Genomic DNA, 13,464 nt, shown 5'->3' on the forward strand with positions numbered 1-13,464 from the left:
TAAATCTGACTTTAAAAATGTTAAATTACTACTCATTAAGAACTATTTCATACTAAGTGTGTCTTAAATATAATTGTACTTACTGTAAAATTAAAACAAAAAAATAGACAAATCGAAACTTCAGTATTTGGCGTGCTCAAAGTTGAGTCAGTGAGCAAGTGTCTCGGAAGTCAAGTGCAGCGAGAGAGTGTCTTAGTGCATCGTCAAGTTTTATCCTAGAGTGTGTTGAGCTCCGAGAATGACTGAACGTAATCAGAGTGTCTTAGTGTATCTCGTTAGTGCATCGTCGAGTTTTATCCTAGAGTGTGTTGAGCTCCGAGAATGATTGGACGTAATCCTGTAAAGCTTTCTTCGCTGTTAAGCCTGAAGGCTGTGTTGCTGATTTTTTCAGTATGGCTGTCTTGAATAATATTGGCTAATAAGTTGTGTTTTGATACTTCCAAGTGTTGTTGTTATTCACTCCAAATCCACAAACGCGTAAAGTGAGGAGAAAAAAATAACAATATTTTTATGTATAATTAACAGTATATTTTCTTTACAGGAATGCAGATATAGTACAATATTTTGCTTTAGAGTAATTTGGGAGCAGTAATTTGTGGTCGTTTTTTTTTTTTCACTCCGAATCCACAAACTCTTAACGCGAGAAGAAAAACGTAACAATATTATTTTTATGTATAATTAACAGTATATTTTCTTTACAGAATGCAGATATAGTAGAATATTTTGCTTTAGACTAATTTGGGGGATTCTTTATCTGAATTCTTATTTAGAAATTCATAAAAGAGTTAAAACAGTGCTGCGCTCTTAAATGCTTTTAATGATTTACTTTTCTAAGAATGAGAGATATATTTTCAATTTGTAAGAATAACAATTTTTTTATGGATTTAGAATTATAAGTAGAAAATAATACTAGAATAACTAGATTTTATTCTTCTGTGGGACATACCTTAAATTCTCAAGTTAAAAAATTGAATATTATTGACAGAAATATTCTTGTATGGTTTTTTAAATTGGTTATATTTATGGTTTAGATTTTCATCTCTCCCAAATAGCATACTCACTTCTATGTTATGAGGAGGCAGTGCTTTAAATAATTATAAAGAAAATTATGATTTTTATTTTTATGAATCTGAAGCAAATATAAATATTAAACAGCTCTTGTAATAAATATCCTCTAATGGGTAATTCTTTATTTTCAGATATAATGCAAAGCGTCGTCACTGGAGAAGAACCAAGCTGAAGTTGTAATAACATTTATTGTGTATATGTTTCCATCACATAATAAACTGTACAACTCATCTTGACATTGTGGTTTTTTTGTGTTCTGATTCTAATTTTTTTATTGCCAAGCATTTTTTTGGGGGGAAGCGAATATTGATAAAATTATGATTAGCACTTTCCTTTTACCTGATTTTGATCGTGAAGTTATTAACCTGGACCTCTTGCATTTTTTGATGCAGTATAATTGAAATTTTAAAAATTAGCATTCGGTTCTAGTGATTTTCAGAAATTTTAATTGAGTGAATGAAATCTAACTTGGATGTGTGTTTCCAACATTACTGTGTTTCTTGGATTTATGTTATAGTGTGAATTCAGCAATTTGTAATATGTAAACTGGAAACACTGATTACAAACTTTAAATGTTAACTTTTAAAAATTTGCTGTTTTAGTATAGAAAATTTAATGTTCTGAGAATAAAATGGTTGCTTAATTATAGATCTTTGAATAAGAAGCCTTTATATATTTAATATTTATTGAAACATGCTAATTTAGTGTAGATTTGTTTATGCAGCATATGCATTATACAAAAATTTATGTAGGTGATGGCACATACTGTGGCTCCCAAAAGTGTTTGTACACTTATGATTTTCATTGAAATAGAGCTCTATCCATTAATTAAAAGTAAACTTTCTGAATGAAATTTTAATAATAAGATCTATAATCTATTCATAACAAAATTACATGAAATATTTTTAAAATATAGCAAAACTGTATTTTTAAGAAATTAATAATCAAAAAATGATAAACATTTTATCTTCCAAAAGTCTTCGTAAACTTAAATATTTTTGGGTAAAATCAAAATTAGAATTATCGTTTGCTGCTTTTTTTAATTTTTGCATTGTGGTGGCATTTAAAAAATTGCTTGCTTTAATTTTTTATTGTGTTTACTTCATAATATTCTATTTATTATTGAAAAATGGGTTGCAGTCGTAAAGAAATTACGAATAGCATTCGAAAATTGATAATTTTTCACCATAGTGGTAAATAAATTTGAAATATCGCTAAATTAGTTAATTTATTCCATTCTACAGTACAATATGTGATAAAACGCTTTAAAGAAGAAAATCGGATTGAAAACAAGGTAATAAAAAGTCGACCGAGGAAGTTAACTAAACGTGATGATAGATTTATTATTAGAAAATTTGTGAAAAACCCACGTTTGAGTGCTGTAAAAGTTTCTGCAGAATTTAATGCAAAGTTTTCTACTTCAGTTTCACCTTAAACTGTTTGACCAGTTTTCAGAGAAGCTGGATTACATGGGCGTTTCTGCCCGGAAAAAAAAAATTGTGAGAAAAACAGAAAGCTTAGGCTTTCGCAAAATCAATGATAAATACACCCGAAACGTACTAGAATAATGTTTTATTTGCTGAAGAAAGCAAATTTAACATTTTTGGTTCCGATGGTCGAATAACTGTATGGAGAAGAAAAAAATGAATAATGGTGAAAAATACAAAATTGGTCCAAATTAGGCTACTCTCCCCTATTAGTTTCAATCTTGGAAAAAAATGTTCAGTTAATCTCTATCATGCACATGAAATTCTTCCTTCTGGACTCTATTAATGGATACATATCACAGGAAGCAAGGATTTTGCAGATTTAAAAACCAGTTATTTGCAGCGGTGATTGTTATCCAGATACAGCCAAAATTCCAGTTTTACTTTCCCTCCCTTCTCCAGATCTAGAACTTCCATATTTCAGAAATTGTATTGGTATATAGTCCTGCAGATTAATGTAATTTATTATTAAGAATTCTGGAAAAGGTAACCCATTAGGAAAGAAGTTAATGCATTCTGAAACATGTGGAGTGTGTTGATTAAATGGGGGGGGGTGAAGCTAACCCTAAAGAGCTGTGTTTCAATAAATTTAATGGTAATAATAAATTCAAAGTTGAAAAGTTACTATATCCAAATCTATGCGAGAGTTTTTTTTTTTTTTTTTTTTTTTAAATTTACCCAAAAGTATAAGCCGAAACGGGGGAAAAGTTCTGAAACATTCAAACATGTTGCCAAGCAGGTAAAACAAGGGGAATATTTTTCACTCAAATCTCTCGAAAATAAAATACCTGCGAGGATAGTTTTAACTTGTAATCTTACCTGAAGCTGGGTTTCCATTATTATTTTCTGAGCTATTTTATTTTGTTTGAAAGATCAGCGGGAAGAGTAATTTTTAATATGGCAAATTTCAATTTATTGGTGATTGGGTTTTTTTTAAATTCTAAGAACAGTATGGCCGCTCAGCATTCCTCACTCATGACACAAAAAGTGTTGCGCCTTCGCAGTAGATTGAATGAACAAGTCTGATAAAAAAAAAGTTAATAAAATTTATTCTTATCACAAGAAATAAAATGCTGAAATTTTTCCTCAAACTGCTAAACCGTTAAATGGAACACAATTCAAAGTTCAGAGAAAACTGATCCAGTCTCACCCATGGACCTTATAAGAGATACACCTACCCAGTGGGCAGAGTGCGCATCACACACATGCAGCAAGAAGGAATAGGGAAGATCTGGCTTATCTTAGCATTGAAATCTATGGCGTTTGTATGATTAACTGTTTTTAATTATTAAATGTGATACATTGTATAAGTGATGAGATTTTGAAAGTCACAGTTTTTTCAAATAAAGATTTAGTATATCTCTTTAAATCACTTTTACTACATTTTGCGCACTTTTTTCACGCTTAATTCTTGCATAAACATATTTATGTTGATAAAATGGTAAAAAAAACTAAACACAAAATTTTTTAACTTACTTTTGGGTACAAATAAAGTAAAGTTAAATAAGATTGATAGTAAATGATGCTTTGAAACAAATATGGTAAAACTAAAGAAGATATATATTTAAAAAAAATTTAGGAGCATTTTCAGGCAGTGGTTTTTAAAATTATTACAAGATGATGATTTATTTGATTGTATGATCATTAATTATTAACATTACAAGATGATTATTTATTTTAATAATTCATAAAATTCGGAGCATAAGCTTCTCTGAGAAGCACTCAGATTTGTATTACACCCAAAGAGACTTCTGAACGTTTTGGATGTTACTTTTATTGAGTATGATGTTCTTCGCCCGTAAAACACAAAATTCAATTCAACAGCAATATCACAAAATATTTTAAAACAGGCATATCTTAAAAATTTTCGCGGTAGAGATAAAAATGCTATTTTCGGTACAGTGTTGCCATTGCTCGCTTTGAACTCGTTGAGTTTGTTAATCGAAAATTCGTTAAAGTTTTACAAAATAAGAAATGGATTAAAGTAAATTCGTAATTCGACCGTCTAGGTGCCCATGTTCGGGGGGAAGATAACGTTATTAAAATTTGATGGTTCTAGGTACCGTTGTTTTTTCACAGTGCGAGAACCATATATGTATTCATGCAGATTCTTCATTATTTATTTTCTTTAAATATTATAAAGGGGCGATAATATTTGGTGGCAACAATTTGCAAAGTGAAACGGACATTTATAGTGAAACAGCGCAATTCTACCAAAAATGGCTAACTAAATACAAAATCCGTAACGATACAGTACAGTGTATTTACGTCTGTTTTAGAGACTTTACGTTGGATACCATTTTTAAATCTTGAAAATTCCAGCTAAATTCAATAGAATGCATTCCATGTGAAGAGTTAGAGGATCAATTGCTTCTCTCAGAGCAGTTTGGTTTTCCAGTCAAACAATAGCAGTGCCGGTCGACATTTGAGGGTTGTGAGTATGTTCAGTAAATACTGAAAAGAAGTGACACCAAGATCTAGGTTAGGTTATCTAATTGCAGCAAACCCTCGAGGGCTGTCTGCCTAAAGGGAGGGATGCCTTCGTGGAGGACTTTCTAAGGGAAACTGGCTCGTATGCACGTTACACATGGGGAAAACCACGAAAACACCCATGCAGCCAGCCCGTTCGCGGGATTCGAACCTCGGACCGAACTACCAGTGTTCAGCGACTTTACCGCTCGGCCGCTGGTGGGCCCCAAGATCTAGAGTTTGAATTTTGTTTAAACTGAGAAATCTTTCAACTTTAGTTAAAAAAAAAAGTAGTAAGCTAGCAGCCAGTTTTTAGTCCAAAAGGGTGTTCGACCCAATGGGCTGTTAGTCTCAAAACGGCATTTTGCGTCATTTCATTTTCTACATTGATTGACTTTTCAGACTTGCCACCAAATATTATCGCCATGTGTTATATATAATGAAACTAAATACTGAAGAATTTGCGTGAACGTTTCTCGCCTTGTGAAAAAACAACGGTCCTTCAACCGAACATTGGCACTTGGAAACCCGAATTTTTAATCTGTTTTATAATCTATATCAAATTTTGCAAAACTTTTAACGAATTTTTTATTGACAAACTGAACACTGTACTAAAAAACACATTTTTATCTCCAGCGTGCGAGTCTGAATCGGAAATTCTTAAGATATGCTGTTTATAAATATTTTGTGATGTTTAAAATATTCTGTTGAATTTTATGTGGTTTAAGTGTGAAGATGATATTTAATAAATAAAGGTAACACAAATCGTTTAAAAAACACTCTTTTGGTCGTAATATAAAATCTGATTGCTTTCAAATTTTTAAGCCCAGAAGGGCTAATGGCATTATTAATATAAACGGCGTTTCACTTTTCAAATTGTTTCTACCAAATATTATCGCCTTGTATTATATTTAAAGAAATTAAATAATGAAGAATCAGCTTAAATGTTTGTATGTTTCTCGCACTGTGATAAAACGACAGTACCTAGAAAGATCCAATGTACGTCTCCGCCCGAATATGGGCATCTGGAAGCCTAAATTTGGAATTTGTTTTATTATCTATTTCATATTTTGTAAAGCATTTATGAGTTTTTGATTAAGAAACTCCACGATTTCAAAGCGAGCAATGGCAACACTGAACGGGGGGGGGGGGGAAGAAGAAAAAAATTTCCAGCGTGTGAGACTGTATCGGAAATTCTAAAGATATTGCTCTTGAATTGAATTTAATGGTTTAAGTGCGAAGAACATGATGTTTAATAAATAAATAAAGGTAACACACAAAACGTTAAAAAAAGGCCCCTCTGGGCGTAATATAAAATCTGAAAACTTTCAGATTTTGTTTTCCACTTGTGTTAAGTATGTATTAACGCAAAAAGAAGCAGGCTAAAATCTAATATTTTAGTTGTTTAACCTGAGGAATCTGGCAACTTCTAGTTTAAAAAAATAAGTAGCAAGCTATCCGCTATTATTGTGTTGTAGTACTATTCTATATTGAGTGAAGGTGCGGATGGCAAGAGTGTCCATCGGAGTAAAATTTATGAATGAATTTAATTCATAAATTCTGTAATTTATTCTATGTTCGTACATTTTTGTTTCGAGTACGTAAAAAGCTAAATTTGAATTGTTGAAAAGAGTGATAGATTACTACGGACTTCTAATGTTTGGAACACTTTATGATTTGATTTAGCTCCCATTTTCGTTTCCCATTTGGATTACATGAAAAAGAAGTAAGGTTTTTTTTATCTTAGATACTTTTTTGTATTGTTAATTAAACTTTAATGATAGATGAGCTATTAATTGAAAAAGAAAGAACTTTGATGTGTAATATAACGAAGACTTTAGACCGCTTGTGATGCATTTCACCTAGAGCTTTTTTAAAGTAAATGAACCTAGAGCTTTTTAAATGTTAATGATGAGTGTTTAATTGATTGATGAGAATGACTGTGATAAATGCGTGACTAAATGACAAACCGTTCAAAAGAACATTTATGCTTTATGAGTTAAACGACAGATGTCAAAACTTAATGATGCAAGTAATTTAAAGATTGAGAATACTAGTGCAGAAGGTATAAAATTACTTAAACTTGCCATCGTTTAATAGAAACATGGCAGGATTCGTTAAGCTTTCGGTAGCTTTTTCATTTCAAGTATTCATAATCATAGCGGGTAAAATCCTAGTAAACGGTACGGCCTTGGCGCGAATTTTAGATTTGTCACTAACACCAATATGACTTGTTTACTGCTCATCATAATGTCGCCACATCCTGTGTATAACGTATACTAAGATTAAACCTAATACTGCATTATCAGATTCACAAAAGCTGTCACATTTGGAATTATCACTTCATAGAGAAGTAGCTAGAATAATTCAGTCGATCATAATTTGTGCCAGTAAAGTTTATAAGAAAAATATTCCATTAACGTGATCAAGTCTTTTCTCAAGTCAAGTGTTTCTTGTCAGTTTCTCCTATACAAAATGAAAGCCCATCCTCTATTTTAAAATTAGTAGATATAGTGAATGAAAACTTTTCTTGCAGATATTTTGCCACAAAAATTAGATGTTTTCAGTTGTCATTGGTGGGAGTTAGACTCTAAAACAAATGAACTACCGAAATTATCTGAGCTTATTATATATTTTAAAAAAAAGTCATTTTCGTACTTTGCAGTCATCAAAGTCATTTAATGTGTTTAATGCAAAAAACTGTTTAGGTGGCAAGCGTTAAAAAATCAAGACTTAAAATGCATGTGTGGTAACAGTAACAATTTTCACAAGTTATATAAATATAATCCTTTCCTAAAAATTATTGTAAGTGAACGAGTTTGAATTTGCTAAGAAACATAAATTAAGTTTTAATTGCTTGGCTTTTAATTAAACTTGTTATGCAAAAAATTGTTGCTCTTAACTCACCTGTTCAAAGTATATGAAAAATCATCACAATTTACCCAGATAGGATATTTCGCAATCGTCTGTCCCCTTTGCAAGTTGTGTGGGGAGGGAAGAAACGTCAGCTGATAATTCTAACTTCCCTTCAATTGAGAATTCGAAGCCAGGTTGCGCAATTTTTCACAAATTTGCAACTTTTGAGACTAAAATTAATGCGATTTTGCTACTCCGTCATTTTTTTGTGCTACTTTTTGCGACTTTAAAAATTTTTAATAGATAGTAAAACTCTTATACGTCAAAATAATGTATCTGATAAAGTTTGTAATAAATAAATAAATAAAAGTTATTGAGGCTTAAATGAAGTTTGAATCTGACCTGAAATCGTAGAGCAGGTGCAAACAATTTTCACCACCAGTGGTTGGTGTTTTCAACTGCTTAACTGATTAATTTTTTAATCTTTAAAGTTTACCACTAAGCAATGTAGTTTAAAAAGTGTATTTTCAACTAAACCAAAACCAAACATCGAAATAGATTGTGTTTCGAACGCTTAGATTTTATGCTTCGAATGAAGATATCATTGGATTTTTCCTTATAAAAATTACGTAAAAAAATTAATTTTAAGTACAAAATACAACTTTAAGTTGTATTTTGTACTTAATGAATGCACTTGTGTACTAATTTTGTACTTGTGAATAAATGCTTGAAATAAAATTCCTCAAGATTTAAGATTTAGTATTTTCTTCTATGGCCTTTTCAAGTCCGAATTGGTAGTTAGCAGTCGTTTAAGGTGATCTGCTAATCGTTGGTTTAAAACTTTTTTCATGTAGTGGGGAGGAGGTTAATCGGCCGATAGCGAGAAATAAGTCTTGGGTTCTTCCCTGGTTTAAGGATATTGACAATAATCGAATGTTTCCACTGCTGTGGAAAGTTTATGCGTTATACTGAAATAATAATAATAATAATAATAACACTAGTAAATTAAACGAGATTCTTGAATGAAGAACATGACCAGGTTTTTTCTTATTTGGCTAATCTTTGGAATATGGTAACAGGTAGTTTGGCGACATTTTGGTAAGGCGATAAAGGTTACTAGCTAGGACTTTAGCAGTGTACATGGATAAAGTCAAGAGTGTGCGCAATGCCATTTTTGTGCAATTCTGGGATGTTTTTTTAAGTGAAAATAGGTCGACGTGTACAAGGATGATACCGTGTATGTGCAATTCTTAAAAACGCGGCAAGCAGTGGGCGATTCTGCACTTTCTCCCAATTTCGCACCTAATCTTCGTCATGATTAAGCACTTTTGTTCCATAAAAGTTCTAGCATAAGTATAATTCGGCTAGCAGATTGTTAGAAAAAAATGTTGAGGGGAAAAAAAAAAAAATGCCTTTACTTCGAGAAAACAAAATGGCGTCCCCCCCCCAAAAAAAAAAAAAAAAAAAAAACTAGCAGGTTGCTGTAGCAGGGTTGGTCGCCAAAAATTCGCCAAGTTACCATAATCCAAAGATTAACCAGCTAACCTAGAAATCCAAGAAATACGTTACCTAGAATACTACAGATTTGTTTACATAAACATTTACCGCAAAGCCTGCCGGGAAAGAATTTAGACGATCCGTTGATCACGCCCTCTGATCACATATTTTATTTTTAACATATACAAGTTGAACTATACAATTTCTAGGAAGAGCTTTTAAGGCATCATTGCTGATGTTGCCGTAACGACTGGCTTTACGCAGTTTTAACTTCTTGATAATTTCTTTAATTTCTCCGAGCTACGTGAATTTGATGAAATTTATGCTGATTCTGTTCTTGATGCTATTTATTGAGTAACTAATCTCATTTTCATGGTCAGCATCTCCAGGAGGATGTGGCTTAAACGTTTCGGCCAAGTCATCTGCCGTTATATTGGCGATGCTGTGTTCTGAGTAATATACATCGCGCATGTGATTTATTTAATGTTTTTGAATCGTCCTGCCTTTTCTGAGGGAGCATGCGATCTTCCATACTGTATTCGGCTGGATATTCATGTTGAGTAAAAGATTATCCCAATTATCCGACCTGAATTCCTATATCCCCCGCGTAATTTTTCTTGAAAGCTAGTTTACTTCTCTCTTAATCCTTGGGTATCATGTGAGCTGCCAGTGCTTTCTAATTTCTTTCTTTCTTTAATGAGTTTATTGATGTTGTCGGGTAATTTAAGATTTAGGGAATCTTCAAACATAGTAGAGGAACTTTTAATGGTTTCTTGAATTTTGGAGTAGAGCTTGTAAATTTCATTCTCCACATCATAACAATGTTGCAAGGCAGAGTTACAAGGAAGAGTTTTGAGGAGATCAGTCGCTTTTTTCTAGTTAATTTTGGTGCGGGTGAGTTTAGGTGGAGAGTAAAAGCCGTAGAAATGGAATATTTACTGGATAATGGTCCGATGTCAACTCTTCTTTTACTTCAAGGTGAGGAACTATTGATAGGTGTTTCAAAATGACGATGTCAAGGACATCTTCAGAGCCCCTGTAATCATATCTTGTAGGATTATGGGGGCCAATAATTTTTATATCCGAGTTTAGTTGGTAATTATAGAGTATCCTTCTGCTAATATTTGGGACGCGCGAGTTCCAGGCAGCATGCTTGGCATTCTTTAAGTTGGCCGCGATGATAATAGACAGATCAATTGATTTTAGAATGCCTAAATCACTTGTTGGCAGTCTTTCTCGGGAGATTATTGCAGCAGTAAATTCCACCCGGGAGGAGCTGGAAGACCGAAACTTAAGTGTTTGATGTAATTTTTGATGAAAATGGCGGTGCCACCACTCCTGTGTGCATGAGATCTGTTCTGATAGTATGGTATCCTTGAATTTTAAGTTATCGCACGCTCGTAAGTGAGTCGCATTTACCATTAAGACGTCAACGTTGTGCTTCTGAAGAAAGTCCGAAATCTCATGTTTCTCGTTTCGTATGGCATTTGCATTAAAATAAGAGATACGAAGGACGAAGGTAGCCGTTGCATAACATTAAGTTGCTGAGAAGCATTAAAATTGGTAATCAATTGTGATAAAATATTCTGTGGCATTCATGCCAATCTCAGTTTCCTCCATAATGTTTTTAGCTGTTTTAAATTTCATAAAAAATTCTTTTGCTTTTGATAAGTGAACCCTGACACAGTCCAAAAATGAAGTTTCTTTGGATATTTTGTCCTTGTTGTTGCTCCATGCCGAATTTGCTTTTTGAGTGTTTTCGGTTTCTGATCCCGCAGGAAAATCTTCTGTATTTAATTTAAAATTTGGGTTCTTTTCAGAAGTGGTGTTATCTAAGCTTCGGAGGTCCTTTTTTAGGTTTTTCGAATATTTACTACATCCCTTGTAAGACGAAACATGGTTTCCTCCACAAAGGGCGCAGACGGCAGGAGCTTCCTGCTTTTTTTTTGGCTTGCAAGTATAAGTTTCGTGAGGTGCAGCACATTTCAAACATCTTTCTTTATAGTGGCAGAGGTCGTGGGTGTGATCATAGCACTGATATTTATGACACTGAACTGGGTCGGTGCGGGATTTGTAGGGCTCAATAAAAGCATCGAGACCTCGCAGTGTCTATATTGTAAATTCTTTTGCCCTCGGCGTTTCGTTTTACCTCAGCCAGAAACAGGGGTAATGGAGTGATTTTTCAATCTTTGAAACTAGTAATCTGTCTCATCTTAATGACAACGATTCCCTTTTCTGTTAATTCTTGCTGAATAAGTTCAATGTTACTGATGCGTGAGAGTTTTTTAATCACGGCCTTAATAGGCTTCTCTGAATTGAACAAGAAAGTATGAAATGGAACACCACAATCCTGGAGCATTTCTGTGATCTTTCGATAATCATCAGTATTGAAAACTCTTAAGGTTGCCTTTATATTTTTGAACTCCTAAACGTTCAATCTATTGTTCAACGTTTCCCATTTGCCATTGAAATCCGCCAGAACAATGGGTGGAATTTGAGTAGCGGGTTTTCTTGGTTTTTTAAATTCAGAGTCCGAGTTATTATCTTCCTGATCCATTTGGTCCTTGGGGCTGAGTTCTGAAAATTCATTTTTTAAGACCCGTGCCGTTACTTGAGTTTGAAATAGTTCTTTTGTGTGCGAGTCTGGGCTTTTGAAAATCATTCTCATCTATAACAGCCGCCTTCGTATTGCGTGAATTTTTGCTAGAACTTGGTGTTAGTGTCGTATTGACCGCGTTTGAACTTTGATAGTCATGCTAGAAGTTAGTAGTAAAGGTAAGCATTCAAGATAAGGTAAGTTTTTATGTGTTCAGTAGAGGTATCTGCTTTTACTCCTTCCTCAGTCTCGCGAAGTAGCTCAATTTTGGCATTGTTTAAGTTTTTCGTTGAGAATTCTGAAATTTTGTGTAGCTTAGCTGAAATATCTTTAGCTTCGATAATCCTATCCTCGTCTATTGCATCCGTAACATTATCCACAAGGAAAGTTCCTAGATCAAGTTTCTGAGGGTGCGGGGCATCCCGTGATAACATAAAGCTTGCCAACGTAGTGAAGAGACAATTCAGCTGCGAGCAACCTTGATTCTTCCCTACAGCTAAATCCAGCGAGCAGAACCAACTCCGAAAGCCCAAATGATACTGGACAATGCGAAATTGTAGTATCATGTTTCTGTAATTCTGGTGCTCATCGTTGCAGCTGAGAAGACTAAACATTTTTAGTGATGAAAGTCAGTGAAGTTCTTAGTGATCCAAAGACCCATTTTTCGAACAGTTTCAAGTTTCAAACCACAACGTAGGCTTCTCTTTCAGTAGTTAGCCGAAAAAGGCAGAATTTCAACTGAGCCGATAACGTGGGTTTCCAGAAATAAATCAACTATACTTCACTCTACTGGTATTCGTAAGACACTTCTTTAAAATGCTTCATTATGTTTTTTCGTCCAGGACAGTTCTTCGGCGCTTTTCTTTTCAGTGAGCTTTGTTAGTTAATAAACTGTCTCTGCATAATGTGGAACATAAACACTGTAATAATTGCATAGACCTAGAATACCTTTCAGTTGCTTCTTTGTTCGAGGCCTAGCCATCTTTCTGAATAAATAGACTCCACTTTGTCTGGATCGGATCAGTCTGATATGTCCCTTATAACGTCAATGTTTGACAAATTCTGGCCTGTCGACTGTTCTCAGATCGTACATTCGGCTTGCATGCAGTTTGAGGCCATTGCTGCAGATCAAAATCACAGCTCGATTTGTATCTGAATTTATATGTAAACAGTGCACTGTCCCATTTCTCTTGGCTTTAGTGAAAGTGAGGACGTCACCACTGAGCCCCTTTGGAAGACAAAAGGAAAACGGGGCACAAACCATCGTTTTTCCTCGCATTAAGTCCAACCTCGTAAAGTCTTCCTGCAGCAGCAGAACGGCTGATTCGAGTTTTTGAGCCAACAACGTCAGAAAGCAGTTTTCGGTTATAGTCGTTGCCCTTGACAGACTCTTAACTAATTCGGTGTTTAAAAAGCGGTTCCCAAACCATGCTATGACACTTTGAGGGATATTCAGACCTTGGGCAACTTCCATCTATATTCCCCTCTAGG

At 33.9% G+C, this 13,464-nt stretch overlaps 1 protein-coding gene across 1 annotated transcript in view; it reads left to right on the plus strand.

Annotated features, from left to right (window-relative positions):
* RpL39 (ribosomal protein L39) overlaps window positions 1–1,304 on the plus strand; it is a 40,204-nt gene extending 38,900 nt beyond the window's left edge. Inside the window, exon 3 of the mRNA XM_085812279.1 lies at window positions 1,200–1,304. Coding sequence (XP_085668405.1) covers window positions 1,200–1,248 — 49 coding nt within the window. The 3' untranslated portion in view covers window positions 1,249–1,304. The remainder of the gene's footprint in view (window positions 1–1,199) is intronic.
* Window positions 1,305–13,464: the final 12,160 nt, after the last annotated feature.

The sequence above is a fragment of the Stegodyphus dumicola genome, chromosome 1 (assembly GCF_044657685.1).
Source record: "Stegodyphus dumicola isolate Sdum_Otavi_A_Nest chromosome 1, ASM4465768v1".
In the NCBI taxonomy this organism is placed as follows: Eukaryota; Metazoa; Arthropoda; class Arachnida; order Araneae; family Eresidae; genus Stegodyphus; species Stegodyphus dumicola.